This window comes from Pocillopora verrucosa, chromosome 6 (assembly GCF_036669915.1).
Source record: "Pocillopora verrucosa isolate sample1 chromosome 6, ASM3666991v2, whole genome shotgun sequence".
NCBI lineage: Eukaryota > Metazoa > Cnidaria > Anthozoa > Scleractinia > Pocilloporidae > Pocillopora > Pocillopora verrucosa.
Window position 1 is genome coordinate 15,650,313 of NC_089317.1, and position 22,053 is coordinate 15,672,365.

General features: G+C 36.6%; 1 protein-coding gene across 4 annotated transcripts; it reads left to right on the top strand.

Moving 5' to 3' along the window:
* The first annotated feature begins 113 nt into the window (after nucleotides 1-113).
* Nucleotides 114-21,973, top strand: LOC131770218 (protein Aster-B). Of its 4 annotated transcripts, none has more exons than XM_059085933.2 (25): nucleotides 114-332; nucleotides 449-493; nucleotides 2,112-2,156; nucleotides 2,991-3,117; nucleotides 3,226-3,264; nucleotides 3,522-3,603; nucleotides 4,426-4,529; nucleotides 5,958-6,053; nucleotides 6,666-6,746; nucleotides 6,857-7,078; nucleotides 7,924-8,215; nucleotides 8,922-8,974; nucleotides 9,198-9,288; nucleotides 10,171-10,286; nucleotides 10,693-10,743; nucleotides 11,454-11,545; nucleotides 12,279-12,328; nucleotides 14,501-14,554; nucleotides 14,947-15,081; nucleotides 15,415-15,481; nucleotides 16,209-16,265; nucleotides 18,727-18,825; nucleotides 19,245-19,322; nucleotides 19,561-19,603; nucleotides 19,939-21,973. In XM_059085933.2, the coding sequence occupies exons 1-25, from the start codon at nucleotides 175-177 to the stop codon at nucleotides 20,008-20,010; spliced, it is 2,349 nt and encodes a 782-aa protein (XP_058941916.2). In that variant the 5' UTR covers nucleotides 114-174; the 3' UTR covers nucleotides 20,011-21,973. The 4 variants fall into 4 exon arrangements, with proteins under 4 accessions (XP_058941916.2, XP_058941918.2, XP_058941915.2 ...); XM_059085935.2 differs by having other exon boundaries at nucleotides 7,924-8,065; XM_059085932.2 differs by having other exon boundaries at nucleotides 7,924-8,254; nucleotides 19,939-21,972.
* The last annotated feature ends 80 nt before the right edge of the window (nucleotides 21,974-22,053 follow it).

Sequence of the window (22,053 nt, forward strand, 5' to 3'; positions counted from 1 at the left end):
CTTGGGCAAGAACACAGGTTACTGCTCAGTCTTTCGCTTTTTCCCCCCCCGAAGTGCGACGACGGGGGTAAGCGACCGAGGAAGCCTAAGTACCAATGTGGTCATCTGGGGGCGATTGGAAAATTGAACTTCTCGCCATCATGTAATAACAGAGGAATAAATTTAGGTGATAGCATGGAGGAAAGTATCTCCTCTAATGCGGCAGATGCAGGGGAAGTTAAAGAGAACGAAACGAAGAAAGAGCGACCCACAAGCCTCGACTTAGATAAATGCGACGCAGGCAATGACGAGGAGGTTAAAATTCAAGACGGCAAGAAATCATCTACCACAAGGTTACCTGCACAGATCTAAAATCAAGTGTTAGCGCTCTTTGGGTCAAACAGGATTAGTACAGAGACCTCTTTCGCCGCCTTTTAATTTGTGCTGTATATTTTCTTATTTAAATTAGAAAACCGAAAGAGTTCTCCTCCTCCCAAGAGGATTTGCTGGAAAGGTTAGTAAATTTTCAGTGTGGGGTTAATTAACAGTGAGAATAATAGAAACGTCTAGCTCTTCATAACAACATTTATGAACATATTTCTTGATTTTTGCGTTTCTAAATATATCGTATGTATGATTTAACTATATTTGCAATTTTCATGAAATCATTCAATGCAAAACGGGAGCTTGTTCTTTGACACTGCAGTTCCGTCTAATTGGTACAATTTTTGAATATCTCAGACCCTCATTTAATTTGGTTGATATTCGAAATCCAAATTACAATGCAGTTTAAGATTGAAATCTTATGAATGTTTATATTTAAATTTCACACAAATGCTGCTTTGGTTTGATAACATCAGTAGGTACGGGTGAGAACGCATGTACCAATCTTCTTAGTTCATTTACGGTGAGAGGATTTCTGAGAGGAAAATTATAATTACAAATTGCTGTTTTAAAAACAGATGTTTCAGGTTGTCAGATCTTATTATTATCCGTTTTTGGCTGCTTAAAACCGTTGCAGATTAAGTCCTCATTTAAAACATGGCATGGAAATCGAAAAACAGAAAAATGAAGCTTTGAACTCCTTTTCCTGGCCCAAAGACTTCAGGATTTGCATCAGTTACACTTTCACTATTAATGTTCAGCTGAGTGTTTTTCCCCACAGCATTTGCATAATCATCAATCAGTGAATTAGTATTGGCTTAGTGTAGACTAAGCTTTATTTAAAGTGGAGAGCTTTATGGCTTCTTCTTCTCACAGTAAAAAAAAAACCAATTTTTATGGAAGTAAATTATGCACAGTAACAGGAGTAGTTTCCAGTGCTGTGGCTCCAAATGTTGATATTTTATTTCTTTTTAAACTCCCTTGACAGAATAAGAGGGTTTTTTTAATGTAATTACATTAATTATACAGTAAAAAATTTATGACAACTGCACTAGTGAATAATGGGCTTGATGTTGTAACTGGGATATGTCTGGTTTTGCCTCAGTTACAGTTTCAATAAGTTGTATTGCATGCAATATTGAATTTTGCAGTTGCGTGACCCTTTATACCTTACAAGTGACTGGCATCTAATTTCACCTTACAGTAATACTAAAACATAATTAAGATTTTGAGAATAAAGAAAATGGTCATAAAGCAAAGAAGCTCTGATTGCAAAATAAATTCTCCTTATTAGTTCTAAAGGAAATGTATAGAAAATAGTATCAAGAATATGGATACTGTTGTTAGGATGAAAGGGTTTAATGACTCATTTGATATGAAGTTTGTTATATCTCAGGTGAAAAAAACCTGGTATTTTTTTTAGTGGAAATTATTAGGTTAAGGTTAGGGTTTGGGTTTGACCATTAGGTATAAAATTTTATCAGGAAAATATTCAAGTTAGAAGTATTTTTTTTACCTCTCAGGTAAAAGGCAAGGGGTTGATAAATTCTTTTATTTTTTGGAACAACTTTTACTAGAATTCACTTTGGTTTGCACATTGAAAAGAAAAAGTGAATAGTTTTTCCTTTCATGAACTGTGATGGGTATTTGAGTTATATGCTCTTTAACCAAAAGCAGTGACCAGTGAGTGTTTGAAGATGAGTAGACCTAATTTGAGAATCACAGGAGATTTTTCAATACCTTTACAGTCTTGATGATGGCGATGAAAGTGGCCAAAGAACTTCGCCTAGAAGGTACACAATGTGGATGACTGCTCTAGAAATAAATACACTAAACAACCATGGAAAAGGCTTTGTAATTACTTTCTGAAAGTAGTAGCTATGCTTCTCTTGATATCTTTTAAACAAATACACACTACATGTGGTCTAGAGGCATTTTTGTTATCCAACTGCACTAAGCAGAGTTCAATAATACTCAAATTGAGTACAAATATCCTGCTTTAGGATGTACCACATTGGTGAATGGTGCTTTTTGTGCACATTGATTGGTTGGTTCAGAAGTGATTAGCAAATACTATTCACTTACAAGCAGATGGAGAGACAAAATTGTGCATCAACAATTTAATTTCTGATCATTTTTATTACACTGACAAGAAATTAACTAATTTTTTGGTTTCTGTGTGGTACGTACTAAAATTATTATTCTTTTCAGTGTCATTGATAGTGGTGGATATTTCCAGCCTGTACCTTGCCACTTTGTGGCTTGGTAAATATCCACTACTTTTCACCTACTTTTCAGGGAATAATTGTGAAATATGGTCATTTGTAGGGCACAACTTGCAAAAATATGTGATGAGAGTACACACCTGAATGTCTAATAAGTTAAATGTACATTAACAACCCTTCCTCTTGCCTCAGAATTTTATTATTACTTTCCTGTCAAGAGGCTGGTGTAGATGGTTATAATTATTGTTGATAGCTTTCTCAACAGATGATAGTACATTGATGGGGCTCCAAGCTGAACTTTTTTAAAAGCCTTTGTTTTGTGGCCCAATGTCATAAAATGGTTGTAAATGTGGTCAATTTTTGTGTCATGAATTGTAATCACCAATATTCTTCCTATTTCAGTAAGAGTATAACACATAGTCTAAAATCAAAAATAAGGGATTTGAGTCCATCAAGGAGAGCAACACTACCCAATGCTAAACCAGAGAGAAAAGGAAGCAAAGCTGGGGATAAAGTCAGAAAATCACCAGTAAGTACTTGTTTTTTTGTACTGTGCTGCCTCACCTGTTTTATTTTGTTATAATTATTATGTACAGTAACTCTCAGAGTGCTGAATCAAGTTAAATTTTTCTTCCAGAAGTCACCTGGTAATTGGCTTCCTGCTTCATTCAATCAGGTAGAGATGTATTGATTGTTATTTGATGGAAATTTGGTCAAATTAGATAGAGGGGTTTGTCACTCAGTGAGTTCTCATTGAACTGAACTTGAAATTTTTTTATGGGGAAGGGGGTCATGATTGTGTCTGAGTTCAAATGATTTTTGGGAGTGCTCAAGCCCAGATGGCACATTTTATTATTATTACAGACTGTATTATATTATTGTTTTTCTATAACTGTCCTATTATTGCTGTATCACATCACTTTACCTTTGTAGATTTTTTCTAGTTATAAGACAAAATGTGGAGACTTCAAAAGATTATTTAAAGAACTTCCTGAAAGTGAGCAATTGATTGTAGGTAAGTCATTGTCATCACAGTGTTTAAAGCATACAATTTGACGCATATTGGGTGAAGTTGAACCTCATCTAATTTCTGTGACAGAGAATTAAATCATATAGTCACTAGAGTTTGATGTACAGGATAAACTTCTTGCAAGATGGCCCCCATGTTGCAGGACCATAGTTTTTGTTAATAAAGGTAAAGATTGAAAGACCTGGTGAGAGATTGAACACTTTACTTTTACATGAAAATTTGGAAAATGTTATTTGTAAACAAGAGCAACAACAAAGATATAAAAAGAGATTTGAATGCCTCACATAGGAAAAGATCCTTTTGAATGATGCAATCTGTTTTGCAAAATATTACTTGAATTTGAATTGTCCCAAAATTGAGAATGATTGATAACTTTTCTCTGTCAGAGTAATTGTGTCTGTACCTGGGTGTCCTTGTTAGTTACAGCCAACATTTTCTAGGTATTAACCTTCAGCACTGACAGCTGAACTGGATAAAACTTTGACTTGTAGTTCGCTTACATGCATTCGGTCTTTGTATCCTATTAGTTAGGACTACACCTATATGTACATGTAGTAGTGTAGAACTTTGAAATAATATTTCTAATAAAAGGACTTTGGACTCTGGTATTCCTACAAAGTGTTATTTTGTCCTTGTTCTTGGTAGCTTTGTCCATTTATTTTAACATTTAAACCTGCTCAAATGTTCATTATACATTACAAATAAGAGTGGTTACTTTTTCCACTTGTGTCATGTAAAGACAGAAAAACATAGCTTTCTTTTTCAATAGTTAGTATTAATCTTTTTTTTTTGTTTTGTTTTTCACAGATTATTCTTGTGCATTGCAGAGAGATATTTTAGTTCATGGCCGCCTCTATATCTCACAAAACTGGCTCTGTTTCTATGCCAATATCTTTGGTTGGGAAACATTTGTAAGTGCTTTGTTTCAGTAAGTTTAAGTTATATGCAATTTGAATCAGTGTTCCTATTAATGAAAGGAGAAGTCGTATGTGTTACATTCATTAAAAAGATATAATTGGCTTTGTGGCCCCAGTTCTAGTTGTGCTATAGGATAACATAACCACCATTTTGAGTAAATATAAACCTGTGTGCAAGCTGTTGCATATGAAAATGAAAGTGTCTCCATTTTAATTCCAATGTGGCAAAATAAAAATGGTCAAACAAAACCATTTAGGATATTAAGTCAAAGGGCTGTTGAATGTTCTTCTTTGAGTTAACTGCTGCCTCAAGCAAACTGAAAGGTTGGTTCCCTGGGTATCTAGAGATATCCAACATGGCAAGCCAGCATCCAGATGCCACCAACACAGCTCTCATGGCTGACAGGTATTTGCAACCCAGCCTTGAGCCCCCTTTCTGGATGGAAGAAAAAATCAAAGAATACCTAAGGCCAATTTGTGGATAAAATAATCTTGAAATGAAATATGTGTGCAAACTTATGATCAGTAGTCTTGCAATGTAAAGATTAAAGTGACTTAAGTTTCAAGGGTTTTTTAGTCTCACTTTGTGACCGTGCTTTAAAGCTTCTAGAAAGTCACTGAAAAATCCAGAATGATGGTTACCATCCAACTCTGCAGAATGATTAAATGCATACCTCAGGCAGTTTACAAAATAATATCCTGTGTTCATCAAATTTCCATTTGCAAAATTAGATGCTGTGATTCAAATCTTTCTTTTACCACACATGTCAAATTACATCCCTATGTCATGTTTTGCCTCACAATTTCTCAATGAACATGGGCTTTGTAGCATGATGATCTTTGTTTACAAAGATTTTTCCCACTTGCATCTGATGACAAACCTCTAAATGTTTTCTGCCACAGAAATGATATACCTCAGAATGCATTTTTATGTGACAATTATTTTTTCACTGGTTGAAATTAAAGATATGTGGCACTGAATCAAAAAAGTTTTCTTTTGGTTAGAAAAGCACAGAATTATTCACTGAGTGAGTGACTCATTTGCATTCAGAGTCACCATAAAAGCTTGTTTCTACACTTCAGGTGTCAACAAGTTAAAAAAGGAGGAGGAGTGGTGAAGAAACACTTGAAAACTACCACTCATTCAAATGCTCAATGATGTTACCTGTAAGGAATAAGAAACCTTCCCAGATGGAACCTTTTGAAAAAATTAACAAAGACTTCAGTCTCTAACAACCAATTTGAGTGTATTTGGAGTGATTGTTATAATAATTGATCAACTTTGGTCAAGTTGGAATTGGATGTTTGTTTTTGGGCTGGTACTTCAATTTGTTTGGATCAATTTCCCAGAGCTTGACTTGTGGCCTCTCTGAGTGATGAGTTTTAAATGTGTCTGAATACTTTCTGTGTATCCCAATGTAGGTGACCATTCAGTGTAAGGATATAACTAGTATAAAGAAGGAAAAAACTGCACTGGTTATCCCCAATGCAGTTCAAGTTTTTACAGAGTCTGAAAAGGTACACATAGTTTCCTTGTATACTACCTTTGTATTAGCATTAAAGATTAGTGTGGCTAATATTGAAGATTACGGATAGTTTATGAGACACCTAAGATGGCTCAATCCTTTTGGCCAGAGCGTTTATCTCTTCAGATTTTGGAGCTGTTATGTGTTATTTTCCTGTTAATTACTTTTCCCCTTTAACTAAATTCTTAATGAAAACATTGAGGTGAAAACGAATGGACATCAAAATTTTTTTAATCTAATTCAACTTGTATCAGTTTGGTCTTTTGTTCCAGATTGACTGACATAATTCTTCAGCAAAGGAAACACTTAGTTTAAAATAGTTTTATTGTGAACTCAATCTTCCAGATTGAAACAGTTTTCTTTCTCTGTCATAATTTTTTTTTGAGTCAGAGCATAATTTTACTAGTAGCTGAAAATCACTCCATTCCAAATTTGTCACCATGAATGGTAACTTACTTCATCTCAGTTGTCTAGTAGATAATTATTACTCACATGGTCTTGGTGTGGCGTTTTCCATTCAGAATATTTTGAACAAGGTTTGCAGGTAGTTTTGAAATAAAAACAGTATTTGTTAATGACCTATTTTTGTGTTTTCAATCCATAGTATTTTTTTGCTTCACTGATATCAAGAGATACAACTTACACTGTGTTATTTAGGATTTGGCAAAATGCACTTTTAGATCAGGTTTGTGACCTTTATATTACTTAGCACATATTTTACCTTATATTAATAAGTGCCTTTATCCAATGGACTTGCTCTATTACTTATGTATGTATCTTGGTGGATCATTTCAGCCCATGACCCCATCAGAACTTATCCAGCTAGTTGGAAAGTACTCAGAAGGAAGAGAAGACAGTTCTGAGAATGATGATTCAGATGATGATGATGAAAAACATGGGGTGTCTGAAGACTCTGTAAGTGAGGATGATGTTGAAGGTGAAACACCCTCAGACAGTTTATCTTCTCATAGTCAAAGCCAGAGCTCTCTAGGAACTGAAAATGGACCAGGAAATCAGGTATGTTGTGGGTATGGTGTTAAAGCCCTGACAGAAGAGTGTTTGTGTGTCTGAGGGAGAGGAGGGGGGGGGGGGGGGGAGCAGAATGGTGGTACTTGGGTGTTCTACTTACTGATTGTTGAAAATACAGTTACAGCTAATTTTCTAAGTCATAGATTTAGTGGGTGACAGTGTGTGGCCCCCATAATGTCTTTATTTTGCAGTATGATGTAAACCCATCTGATGCTGTCCTAAGATATGTTGCTTAAAACTGTTGAGTAAAATCTGTGGCATTTGCACAAAGCAATATGTCTGTAAAGAAAAATGGAAGAAGGAAACCCTAGTGCTTACCAAACTATTTTGACAGAACAAAATGGTCATTATTCCTTATAAATCTAGTGGTCTACAAGTATTGAAGCTGATTTGTTGTTACCCAGTTACTTGTCAGTGAAAGTATCCCTTACAGTTACTCTACCCAATTTACAAAAAACTTGGTGAGGATAATAACTAGATGCCTTGACCACTCAGTTAGTTATCTACTTACTGAGTCTCCTGACCAATTGAAGAGTTTATCTTAGAGTAAGGGATACTTACATACATTATGTGCAATTTGTATAACAATCAATATACACATACATGTTTAAAGTGTATGTGTGATCCCAACTGTTGAAATTGTGCAGAGTGCATACATGGAAACAGTAAAGATGCCTTTTTATTTTTAGTATCTTTAAAACACCTTGACACAAAGTTAGTGTCTTCCCATTGCATCAGACAATGCATCATGCAATGCTTGCCCAACAATCACAACTTTTTTTGATCAAGTCATGTGTGTCAAGAAGTTAACACATGCAACTCTTCCCCATTAGACTATACCCAGCAAGGAAGGTGAAAGAGCACCAAAAGTGGCTATCACCCCACCTTCTCCAGGGGCATCATTATCACCAGGACAGGACTCAGGCCAGTTTCCAGCCTCTGAAGATAGGAAGAGCTCCAATGAGGCCATAACAGGTAGTCATCCCCAGTCCAGAATATTATCTCCTCATCTACAGCTTAAAAATTGGATGAGGTCTCCTGGTGTTAAAAAAAGAAAGGTGGATGTGGAAGATTCTGCCGAGACAAAGGAAAAGAAAGACCTGAGCAGTGATCTGGAAGAAGAGGGTACAGCATCTGATAACCATGAAGATGAACTGGAAGAACGTAGGAAATACAGCACTTGTGATACTAATAATCACAATAATTATACTGACGATAACAAATAACATTCCCAGTAATTTTAATTCTAATTATTATTTATTTGATAGCAAGAAGTTTGCAAATTTGCAATGCAACTTTGTTAAAAGTAACCATTCAGCTGCTGTTAAAAATTAACCCTTCTTTATGATGTGCACCAGCTATTTTGCATGGCTTTTCCTTTTTTTTTCTTTTTTAAAATATTATCATAAAATGTCACTTTCCACTAAAGTACATCAGCCCATCTTGAGTTCAAACATTGGTTATGCAGGAGAAGTATCTAATTCTTATATATTTGTGGTATATTCTCTATTTAGAAGAATTAGGTAAAGATAGTCAAAGTGAGTGTTTAGTTTTATGGCAGGACACAAATAACATGTCAGACTGACATGCATGGAGTGTCTCTCTTCAGGATTTGATTGACAGCAAATCTGAGATTTTGATTAGCATCAAACTATGCTTGGATTGGTCTCAATCATGAAATAATCTTCTTGCCAAGACTTCAAATTTTCAGAAAATTATTTTGAAGTTGCTAGATGGGAGAATGAATTCTGAGCTAGAAAATAAAGAGTTAAGTTGCTTTAAGTTGTGAGATGGTTTTTTTAAAATTAAATTAAGTGTATTTTTCCACTAGTCCCTGTGAGTTGTATGTGTGAGGCTCATCTCAGCAAAGAGTTTTTTAACGAGGTATGTAGTACAAACTTCAGGGCACATTGATGTTAACAAGTTTTTTTAAGCACTAAACTCTGTAAACCAGCTGATTTGGAAATTATTTAACCTAACATGTGTTATAAGTACAACATAGTCATAATCTAAGGAATAGTCTTGCATGTAAAGGATTTATGGACTCAAACCAGTGGTTCAAGAATCATATTTTCAGATTTTCTTGTTTCTTTGTCTTTGTTTGCAGGAGTTTCCTGTTAGCGTAGATACGCTATTTGAATTCCTGTTCACAGAGTCTGACTTCTACAAAAGAGTACAAAAGGAAAGACGAACAAAAGGTGTGTATAGATGAACTCTTTACACCCTAACATCAATATGCGTTTATTCTCCCAACTGTTCTCTATAAATTTCCAAATGTGCTGACGAGGAGAATTTGTGTAACAATCACAAGCTTCTTGTCGATGATCATTTCCTGTCTTCTCAAGACCTTAATGTGTAATTCAGGGTTGATATTGTAGGGAGAAATTAAAAACCGGTCACTTTTAAGGCTCACTCTTTACCTGTTGTTTTCATCGTAGTTCATTTATTTGAAGTAACACTTTCCTTGCCGGAGAAAAAAATAAGCAAGTTGACGCCCACTCTTTTCTTTGAAAGTTACGCAAGTCCATTTAGGGAGTTTCATAACGATTTTTCGAGTCATTTATTTAGTTACGAGAAACTCAACTAGCTTCAACTTGATTGACTAGATAATATTACTGAGGTGGGCAGAATAGAAAACTGAACGCACGCAGCTGTAAATAAAGAAACAATAAGGCTGGATAATGAAAACTGGTTGTCGGTTGTTCTGAAGTAGATTTGCGACAAGTAATAAGTTACTTCGCCGCAATCGGAGAAGATTAGTGTTCAACTTCATGTCTTTGAAATATACAAATCTGTCTTCCGGGCTCGAAAATTTATTTGTCAAAGCTTGCATAAGGGACGCCAATGTTACTTTGTATACTTCACGGTTCCCGCGGAAATGAGGCACAAAAATGAGCTATGAATTACAAACAAAACGCAGTGCTGCTTACGTGTCTTACAACATCTACACGTGTGTCAAGTGTGAGTAATTCTTGGAAATTACACACGTGCTGCGTGCAAATTCCACGGTTGGTTGTCTCTTTTTGTTATGTTTTTTTTTATCTCCTTGAATTCTGTATGATTTCTTGTACACTCTGTAGATCTGGTGTTTAACCCATGGGAGGTAACAGGCGATGGTCAGAGAAGAATACTCACTTACACAGTGTCACTAAACCACGCGATTGGACCCAAATTTTCGCCAACAACGGAATATCAGGTGAGCTTGGAGATGATTATATGTCACTTACCAGGGGTTGTTTTCACAAGTCTTCATTTTCCAAGAATACTATTAGAACTCATTTGCATGACGAATTTGATTGTAGTTACATTTTAAAAGGGAGAAATAAATAGATTCAAGCTTGGCTTCCATTGGTAGTCTTCTGTGCACTCATTGTGTCGTATGTCATACAACGCGTATGACGTTACAAAATGGATGCGAAGGGGACTAAGTTTCTACTTAATCTTCTAGAAATGTTTAGACGACAAATTGCGGAGTAAATGATGGCGATATTGATGGACAGAGTTAAGCTCTGTCCGATGAATCAGGGACGCTATGAAAGTTTGAAGGAGTCACTCTCCATGTCGTCGTCTTCATTAATGTTAACTTGTATTGTGATCCTCAGCATTGCTTACCAGGAAGTAGTCCGGGAAAGCTGTACGTTGTACAAGCTGAGGTTTGTGCTCCTCTACTGTTTGACCAGAAACTCTAGTAACCCTTTGATTAGCATCTCATTTCACCCCTGAATCACATACTAAGGTCTCAAGAATGAGCGAAATGATCACCTACTAAAAATTCTCTTGATTTTTAAACAAGTTCTCCTTGTCGACAACTTAGGAGATGTATAGAGAACAGTATGGAGAATATGCACTATGATACTGACGTTAGGGTATTAAGGGTTGATAACATCTTTCACCGAAGCCATGTTAGGTTCTTGTATATGTTTTTTTTTCCTTTTAGCGCATGGGTAGAACGGTTGGTGATGGTTATAATAAATTTTTCGTTAACTTCTGACTGAAACGAGCGATTGTAAACAGTTTTATTAAAGAGCTTACAAAAGATGTATTATTTTCCGAATATGTGAGAAAGTTACTAGGTACTTTTTGATCTTCACGACAAAATCAAGTTCCAAAAGTAATCACTGATTGATTTTGCACAACCTTTTCAACCAATCGCCTGCAAAAAGGAATATAAAAAAAAAAAAACCAAAATAGCACAATTTGTGTTGTCCGTTGTCTCTGTTTGATAATTTCCTTTATTTTTTTATCGTAGCTGTGACAATTTTTTATTTTTGTTTTTGTTGTTGTTGTTTTTTTGACAGCAGTTGATTGGATCAGGTATTTTAGCCAAAACTTCGTATTTTTGAATGCTTCGTTTGATTTTCAGGTAAAAAACGATGGTATTCCTTACGGCGATAGTTTTAGTGTTCATTACAGATATTGTATCACTCGCACTTCATCTATGGCCAGCAGATTAAGGTACAATTCCATAGCATTGCATTTTGTATCCCGTATCTTTATTATCAGATCGCTGGTAAAGTGATGCTTTAATTTTATTAATAATAATCATTGTTACATGGAATTTATAGAATCTTGTGTTTGTTTATGCATGACTAGTTTGTGAATCTTGCTCAACAATATTGATTGTGTGACGCGGAGTGATCGAATGATAGGTGGCGTGATGCCATGAACACATCCTACGCATATTAAAGTTTCGTTCCGGTTAGCAGCTGCTCAAACGTATACCTGTTTCAGTAGTAGTCTAATTAATTTATCTGTAACCTACCGCTCTGCATTGGAGGAAAAGCGCAAGAAACACTGATTTATGAGTGAAAATTGCTCGAGTGTGTGCATGAAATTTGCTCAAGTGTGTGACGTAAAATGATCAGCCGATATGTAGCGGTATGGCCTCATTTCGGTGTTACCACATACACGACACGTTCTCAAACGGCTTGATGGAATTTTTTCCGGTTAGCAAACCTGCTTCAATTTTACCACAGTCATTTGTATTTATTGTCCACTTTGGTGAACTAAAGGAAAAGCTTTGGAGGCATTAAAAAAAATAAAATTCATGATGATTCTCAAAAGTTGTGATGTTTAAACAGGTCTGGTACACTTTGTATGAAATGATGCCACATTTGACGACTGATAGGACTCCATGTTTCATGTCCTGTTTGTTTTGTTGATGTTCTATTTTTTGAATTTACCACAGAATATCAGCCGAAGTCAACTACCAGAAGTCAGTATGGGGATTTGTTAGAAGTGAGTATGCGTGAAATTCTTTAATCGTTAGACATGTTTGTATCTTGTGGTTGTATTTGAGTGAACTAATTTACAGTACGTAATATTGGACTCAGCTAGGCTAATTAAGGTTACTTTGTCGTTAACCGTATGTTTCTCGTCCCGTTTGGTTCCAAAACTTAACGAGAAAAAGAACTACGACCAACATTGGCATTCTGTTCCTTTGCTTTTTCGTGGACATGTTGCCCTCTTAGCTTCAAAACTAGCTATCTATCTTCATCGTTGGATTAAAAGAGCCGTGAGTGTTTGCACGACTTTCATCAATGATTGTAGACTTATAAAGCCAAACAAAGCCATTCTTCTCGCTGAGGCAGTTAACATTTCACTTCGCGTTATTAGAAGAACTTGGGTTACATCAGGAAAATGGTTTGCCTCGACCGGTTTTACCCACGAGACTTAGTATTTGTGGTCAGCAGTTCGTTTTTGTTCAAGTATCGCGCAAAATTTTCATAATCAAATAGTGCTTGATTTACTTCGTCTAAAGGGTACAAATAAATTATTTGAGTATCAAAATTCCGTCTTTTTGTATCATTACTTACTTGGAAATCATTCGTAAATCTCAGTTCTTTCTCTTTGCATGATTACTTATTTGGAGTACAACCTCTGATCATGATCAATTAGATGACTGCTTTAGTAATTGTATTGTTGTCCGACAAGCTCATTCAAATTTTGAAAGTCTTGAAAAACCTGTTAGTGGTAGTGCATTTTTAAACTTTCGAAGAGAAAAAAATCAGCAAAGGGATATAAAGGAGATGTATTCGAAATGGGAAACTGACATGAAGATCTTCAAGCCGCTGGAGTATCGAACTGCACATGTGGTAGAATCTCTTCGGCTTTATTCGCCATCTGTCCGATTCTCGCTGTGAATGCATGCACGGATTCTGTTGTGGAGTCGAAATAATGTATAATTTATGACACCCAGCAAAACAGTCGCAGTACTTTCATTGTTGTGTTCATGAAATATTTATTGTATTGGTCGCACGGAGGGTTTTAATTGGTAGATGGTTATTTTCTTAGTGTGATTATGTCTGTGTTGTATGATTGTGTGTCGTGCTTGTAAATTGGTCTCGGTGTTTAGAAAAGATTCTTGTAAATTCAACCCCATGAACCAGTTGCAACAATCAGCCATTCCGATCCGAGGTTGTGGATTAAGGGTTTGGATACATGTTATTTTTTTCCAAAGTAGTTTGAATGTGTGCTTTTAAATTCTTCGTAAATTTCGTTCGTAACCCTTCACCGATAGGATTAGGTAGACAACATTCATTATGTAACTCTGCTCACTGAGGTTTTGGTAATTTCCAAGGTCACACTGTTTTGAAATTAGATTCTCCCAACATGTATTGACTAGCGTGCAAATCTATTAGTTTTGAGAGATTGGCTTTTTACAAGGAAGGATGTATTCCCGCTCTGCACTGGCGAGTGTAAAAAGCCAAAGTACATTAATTCCAAGATTAAGCTGATTTCCATAGAGTAATGCTGCATCATCAAATCCTTGCAATACCATCAATATAGTTTGGATTCTAGTAAGATGGTGTCAAGCTGGCGTAAAAAAATAATATCAAAACTAAACATGTTAGAGCAATTTTTCCTTGAATTTTCATCCTCAAATCACAGTTCTTGTAATATTCTATAAAACGACCAACCCAAACTTAAGCTGTTATATTTGGATTGTCCTTTAACTTGGATAAAATTTTGTTTACAGCGGATTTCTTAAAAATCAAATTTTAACGCCGTGTTGTTAATTTTGATGTTAGTTCCGATGATTTAGCTAAAACCTGTGACGTATTCTGTACTTGAGGTTACTGGGATGACGTGAAATTTCTACATTGAAAAGAAAATTGGTTTTGTACGAGTTCCAATCTCGGGAATTCGAATATTTTTCTCAAATCTTCGTCGACGCTCTCGTGTATTTCAGACTCCAGTCATCCAATTAGATAACAGTTCGGATGCTGAACCGTTTGTCGAGTGTTGTCAAGTTGGTGGGGAGGTCATCTTGTAACGCGAGGACAATAATTGCGGGCTCAGGCCTCAAACACTAGCACTTGTTTGTTGATCATATGTCCTTCCCTGTTCTCATGGGAGCTACCGCTGTACAGGAACTAACCATAAACGGTTTTGCGTTTTGCGTTATAGATATGATAGAGAAGAGTGCATTGGAAGGTCTTGAAGGTTACTTCAAATTTTTAGGTAAGCTGCTATCTTTTGCGTATAAAAATTTCTTCTCTTCATAGGAAGTCTTGAAAGATGCGATTGTATGATGGCTTGCTACGGGGTCAAACATTATGGCCTTTAGGGAGGTTCTTCTCACAGTAATAAAGCCTAGAGGTTGTGGAAGACTGGCTTGTTTAACCATTCGGTTTGTTCTGGTCACGACACTTCTTTCAATAGGAGTTCTTTAGAGGACAATTATTTGACCGCTGCTGTTTCGACTGATCGATGTCTCTCGTATGCAAATATCTTACCATCTCGTGGCTCTGGGAATGAAAACAATGTTATTTCATTGAGTGCCGTTTTTTTTCTCAATAAACTCGTACAATATACCTCACGTGATGTCGGTTTTTTTTTTCTCATTTGGGCAGTGGAGAGTCTGAGAAGAGAAACTACAGAAGGACAGTGGCCTAAGAAAAGGAAGACTTCGCCAACCAGGAGACATAAGAGGAACCGTAGTATTAAGAGCAAAGAATCAATGGAAACAGCCACGGAGAAGACTGAGCGTAAGTTCCGCCGGAAGCAAGAGTGATTTAGTCAGGTTGTCGGAAGTGATTAAACCGGAAATATATCAGACTCCTCCTGTGACATCTTGTTCTCGAAACCCACGTGAATCTAGTCATACTGAATATGAATCTTGTCTTTCACTTAATCTGATCAGCAGACTGAAACAGTTTTAATAATGTGTTTGTTTTAATCAGTTTGGAAATTCAAATTCGGTTGATCAACATGATTGTGTGAAATAAGGTAGCTTGTGACAAGAAGGTCTCTCGTAGATGACACCATCTACGAGAGACCTATTTAGACCTAGGTTTATTTCTAATTTGTTGCTGTTTCAGAGGTCCAAACAGGCCTGCTGCAAAGATTATGGCCGAAGACAGCAATATCTGGCTTGCTAGGGTTAAGGTGGGTGATTTAAGAAACTCGTTATTTACATTTGCATAATCTGCGGTTGGCTGGTTGCTGGTTACTGGGCCAGCAACGCAGCTCATTGTAGTATAGACTCATTACGCGTGACAAGAGAAGATAATGTTAATACACGGGAACCCCCCCCTCTCAAGTAAGTCTTGGTCCAAAGGCATCCCTCTCTGGCTCTGGTTGTCCATTATCTCACTTTTTATACTTAAGCTTTCATTTGTTTTTCCTTTTCATTAAGTCGTTTTAATCCTTTGAGTGCAGAGGTCTGTTCTTCGCCTTAAAGGTGCCACACGCTTCCTTGAAAATTAGTTGATTGAATTTTGTGTCAAATGAAAAAGCTTTTTACACCTGTTGCACAATATAATGAAAATGTAAGGAGAAGGAACGTGGTAGAATACTCGGAATTTTCCTCGAAAAAATATTTCGGTACAGAAAAAGTAAAAACGTTAAGGTATTGTGATGTACCAGAAATGGTACGATACAGTTTTATTGTGAACGTAGCGTTGTTCTCTGGAAACGATCTATGATGTAACGGTTTAAGAGTAAGGATCCTATAATAGAAAGAAAAAAGCCTTTTTTGTATTTAGGTCTAACGAGGTGTTACGTGCTTCCCTTGACCGGCTTTTTTATTTGGTTTTATCATTGTAACTTGCTTACTCTTTATTTCACACTTACCAATGGGAAACGGTAGAATATTGTTTTTTTTTTCCCATAGATCCTATGTGCCGGAAGTTGCAGTGAAAAACCCCCTTGCCTTGCTTGTGACATTACTGTAAGTTGCAGACATTTTCATCTTGCAGCTTAAAAGTGGGAAAGAGAAAAGGAACCAAAAAAAATAATAATAATAAAGAGAAAAGAAATGAAACAGTCAAATATTATGGCCTTTAAGGAGGTTCTTCTCTCAACAATGAAGCCCTGAGGCTGTGGGAGACCGGCTTGTTAAACCATTCGGTTTGTTCAGGTCACGACACTTCTTTCAATAGGAGTTCTTTTAGGGGGCAATTATTTGACCGCTACCGTTTCGAATGATCGACGTCTCTCATATGCAAATGTATTGCCATCTCGTGGCTCTGGGAATGAAAACAATGTAATTTCATTGAGTGCCGTTTCTTATCGAAACAATGAAGATTTTGTCAAGCAGCAACAATTCATAAAGTAGCGAGAAAAGTTATTCCACTTATATACGCTATTCTTAAGAGGGAGTTCGCGAATCATGTCCGAAGATCCTTTTGAAAGCGCTTGTTCCATTGACGAAGTGTGGTGCTTTCGTAACAAGGCACTGTGAGTTCTTAACAAGTTCATCTTGTTTATTTTGATTATACTCCTGAATAACGATATGCTTAATATTAATTCGTACTCAAACGGCGGTTTACAACCTAGTATTCAAATAAAGTGTTTTCCTATGGACGAAACTTCGAAGAAATATTATTTTGTCGATTATCAAACAAAGGAACATTTAGATATCACCTGTTTCTAAAATTAGTAGCTTCTGTTTTTAATTTTTAGTGTAGTAGTTAGTATAAGTTTAATTTTCTTGTTCGTCGTTAAGTCGTCCGTCAGGAGGCATTTTTCCAGTTTACAAGATACTCGAATAATTTCTTGGTTCTCGTCATTCCTTGTCTTCCGCTTTGCATGCACAGCTGATTATTTCTACTTCAATCAGTGATAGTAATTGTTGTTACTTCGATCGCAAATTCGAAACCGTTATTGTTGCATCACTGAAAAACTAGAAAGACAATTCCTTGTCTATGCGGTAGTTAAGGCAGCTTCGTTTACTTTTTTCAGAATCCACCGATTTTTCTTTGCTCACCGGGCAGTCGTGGATTGTTTGACAATTTCCGCTTCAGCCTTGCTTTTAATATCTTGGATAACTAGCTCTTCTCTTTACAGACAAAATGTTTTGAAATTAGCGAAGTTAACATTTCAATTTTGCATTGTTTCGACAAATTAAAGCGAAACTCGCAGACGGGCCGTGACCGAAATGAATGTGTGATGTTTAACTGACGTAGCTCTAGAAACAAGCTAACGTAAGCTTAGTAGCTTCTGTTTTTAATTTTTAGAAGTTTAGTCCATCCTAAAGATCTAGCAAGGGGTAATATTTCGGACAGGCCACGATCTTCTTGGAAAAATTTAATTAGCTTTGAAAGAGATGGGCGCTAGAAGCTAATGAATGGTCATTTGTCAAGTATTTTGACAAGGACGCCTTTCGGAGTTATGTATTCAGTTTTAGAAATGGCGTTGAAACCTACAGCGCTTTTTGTTATGTACATCTTGTCTTTATTTCGGCAATGCGCTTGAATTTTGAAAGCACGAAGGTACAGAAGTCTATTATTACCGCAAACATCTGACTCGGTGCTTTGAAGCAGTAGCAAACGCGGAGCGCCGACTGTTGTTTATATCCACTCGTAGGACAAACGATTTGCTGTTGTGCGAGATAACCACTAAATATACTCTTTTAATTTGGTATAAGGGATCCTGGTAAAAGAAAAAGGAACGAGAATTTTGTGGGTGATGAGAACTGACACGAATTTCAAATGAATAACTTGAAAAATTTAGGCATAACTTTTCAAGATGAACAGACTTTGACGTAGGTTTGTTAATCCCTGGCTTATAAGAATACGAACGATAAACGACTGTCATCAAATTTAAAACCAGCGTAATAGTTGTTATACCAATTTGGATGTGGCCGACTTGTTTTCACAAGAACGACTGCAGTCATCCTTTAACAAATAACGTGTAAACCCCTTGTAATCCGTGCCACTGCAGCTGGTCACTCTACAGAACGACTGCAGTCATCCTTTAACAAATAACGTGTAAACCCCTTGTAATCCGTGCCACTCCAGTTGATCAATCTACAGAACGACTGCAGTCATCCTTTAACAAATAACGTGTAAACCCCTTGTAAACCGCGTCGTCATTTTGTATTACGTGGGGTGTACATCATAAACGGACCTACATATCGATGATTTGAGTAATTTACCTTCAGCTGGAGTGACACCTTGTTACACGTTTGTCCATGTAGAAAAGCACCGAAATGGCGGTAACATGCTAAAGGATGATTAAGAAGACTTACACAGGTTGCAAATTCCAAATTGGAATAATTTAGTACACTTGAATTACACAATATCGACAAACCACACTATAAGTTCGAAGCATGTCATAACTGATTTATTTAATATGTTAGTGTTGTCGGGAAATAGTCGAAGTTAATCACTGATGTATTTCCTTCTCAGGCTTGGGGCATTGCTTTTTTTGAACTTGGTTCTCGTGTACAGATTGTTTTTACTTGAACGTGCGACTCAAACAGGAATTTACTGGGATGGTAGCATCAAGTGAGTTTGTTAAAATTCATCCAACCGCTCCATTTTCTCGCTGCAAACTCTGCTGTTTAGATTTAGAAGTATAACTTTTTTCCACTATTTAACTGTTTTATCTGGATGTTTGTGATTTACTTACCACAATGTCTTCATGAACTTTGACGCTGAGTGTATAACTTTCCTTGCAACTAATTCATTTCATTGTAGTTTAGGCTTAGTTAGGGTCAGAATTTGCCAAGTAGCGCGATTGAAGTTTGAGGTGCATTCTGATCTAATACTCTTCTCTGAGCCTGGGGTTTTAACCTCTAGTTTACTGTTAAGAACAGCGTAACGTCAGTAAGTCGATTGAAAATCCCAGAAGATTTTTGTTGGATTCTGTTAATTGTCAGGAAATATAATATTATTGTCACTATAATACTGTTTGCTTTTGTTAGGGATTTCCCTGCAGATGCCAAGAAGTGGGCAGAACTTCTCCAACAACAGAAACATATCCAAGAGATAGAAATGAAAAGGTGATTTAGTCCATGACTAGCTGTTAGTAGCCTAGTTATACTATTCCTTGGTGTGACTCGGGTTTAGAATGACGTGAGGTGTTAAATCTGTTGTTAGTCGCGAATCTTAGTGGGACTGTTTTCAATTGTTAATCTTCTATGGAAGGTACTGTTTTAGTTTTAACAAAGTGGAAACTTTTTGGTTAGCCTTTTCTATAATTTCCTTCTCGTTAAGTTTGCTTTCTTTTTTTTCCTTAAGGTGGCGAGAAGTCCTTGCCTCATCAATTCAACTTATGAACCAGGTATTGTTTCATGTCCTGTCGTAAGAGTAATCCCAATGAAGAGAGACGAAAGTTATGATATTGGGCAGCATGCGCTGATGGAAAAATCCTCCTAAATTGCGGAAGAGACATCGATTTTTATCTGTATTCTTCTATAACCAATTGGCAGTTTAGGCACTCGTGAACAAAAGATTACGTAACTTAGGCGCAGAAGTTTTCGACACCCCTCCCCCTCCCTTCCCTGAGCCCCTTCCGTCAGTCCTGTAGGGTGGGTTGACGTTGACGCTCAATAAGCTTGTCCGAACGATAAAAGTCGAAAAATCTCCACTAATATTCATGGCTTTTTTTCTTCGTAGGTCCAACAATCACTGGACACTCTAAAGGAAGATCTAGACAGAGAGCATACTACTTCTCCCGCAGAAAACTAGTGAAGAGTACGCAGCATTTTACTTATGTCAGAGACAAAAGGTTTGCTGTAAAAGAGGAAGGGTCTGGTACGAGACACATCGATAGGCAGAACTGTGCGTGGAAGAGTTTCAAGAAGGCTTTGCTGAGTCAACAAAATAGTCTTCTCCACTTAGCCGTTAATATTTTGGCAATCCCCAAAACAAATTATCTCTTCGGAAAGGAAATGAACACAAATTATTTCTATTTTTCTCTAATATTGTTTTAGTATTTTCGGACAAAAACGGTACGTTGGTTATACATTTGTTTTCGGGTTAAACCGCGTTATTTGCACCGTAAGTTCTTCTGTAGATCAGCTTGAACGGGTGACTTTCTCATCCCTCTAACCCTCAAAATTGTAAATATGGTACAAGGAATTAACGTTTCAATGCATTCGCCAAGAAAGCAATTTACAAACGAAAACCTAGCCATGTTGTGTCTGTAGCATTCACTGACGGTGTGGTACGAAACCACCGTATTTACAATTCACAAGGTATTCCATTCTTTAATGGTTTTTAAACATAACAAAAAAAAGTATAGGTAATGCGAAAATCTGTACACACCTCCAAGAGAAAAGAGAAAGGCATTCAATGCTGTCAACGTTTATTTTCTCAGTTCTGTTAAAGTCGTAAATGAAAAATGTAGTCCCCTTTCCTTAAAGGTCAATTAACAAAGAATAGTAGAACCTTGCCAACTTAGAGTTAGCGGGGTTCTACTGTACATAGCAGGATATGCGTTTTTATATGACTTCCTTGTTTTCTGATCTGCAAAACAGGACACACGCACCAAAACATAGTCACCAGTCAGTCAGTCAGTCAGTCAATCAATCAATCAATCAGTTTATTAACGTCAGGACGTAGGTTAGGGTTGTCCTTACACCATCCGAGCCAGAGGCTCTTCTATAAAATGCATCATCGAGATCATAGGACGCAATTCAACGTTATTCGAAGACAGATTTGACCATCGACTTAAAAAAATAGAGGCGTTGATTTTAAGGTGGCTGGAAACAGTTTTTCGAGTCTCCTACCGACTATATTCAAAGCGCTCAAATGCCAACTCGCCCTCTTCACAATTGAACCAATTTAACACGTGTTTTGGCCATAGTATTAAAGTTTGAAATAGTAGGCGTGGCATGTTAATCACCATTATTATGCTAGTGTTATGGGGAAGTCCCGTAAGATAGTTTCTGGGGACTCACAAAACTGTTTCTAGCCACCTTAATCCAGTTTAAATTATGCAAGCTTTGCAAGTAAAAGAAAATCTTATCATGTTGACACAAGAAAATGCGTATGTAAGTTACTGTTCAGAAATTAGAAAGTGTAATTCGAGGAAAAGTTAATTATACATACCTCTGAGGTTTTTGAATAAACATACATTATAGAAATAACTGCGAAATGATTTATATATAATGAGTAAGAAAACATTCCACAAAATTTCGGCTGAAAATTAAAACCACAAAATGTACAGAGAAAAAAATTGTCCCCAGTAGCGAAGAAAGCACCCTTTTAATTTGTGATCTCAAAGTTTCAGCTAGGCAGGGCGGTAGTGTTATAACAGAGGAAATTCAACTTTTAGTTTTAACAAATTTCAGACAGGCGTGATTTTACAGATAAATTATACACCCTCTTATCTGACGAACGCCTTTAAATACTGTGGTGGTCATCTCCCCGCGACAGCCACGTGGACTTTTCCTCATAGACAGTCCATTCACTCTCCTCGCAACATCTTGACAGTGGCCATCTTCCCACAATACCACCGCAACGGCCGCTTAAAGCGCCTCCCAGCTGCTGAAATAAGTAGACAGCGAACAGTTGACAGCCAGTTATTAATAAATGACACGGATTTGTTACGGTGGGGAAAATGAAATGCTTTGTAAATATTTGATGTCAACCTTTGAGGCGAATTGTTACGAGCTGTCTTCTATGACATGTAAGAAAACAATGTTTAAAAAAGAAATTATTACTGCGTAAAAGTTTTTTTTTAAATTCATAAAATACTTCGAATATATTTGCAACGATCTTAAAACA

Coding starts and splice junctions, on each gene's coding strand:
- LOC131770218 (XM_059085932.2), top strand. CDS start 175: ATGGAGGAAAGTATCTCCTCTAATGCGGCAGATGCAGGGGAAGTTAAA. Junction 494..2,111: donor CAAGAGGATTTGCTGGAAAG/GTTAGTAAATTT, acceptor ATACCTTTACAG/TCTTGATGATGGCGATGAAA. Junction 6,054..6,665: donor TTTTTACAGAGTCTGAAAAG/GTACACATAGTT, acceptor TTCAATCCATAG/TATTTTTTTGCTTCACTGAT.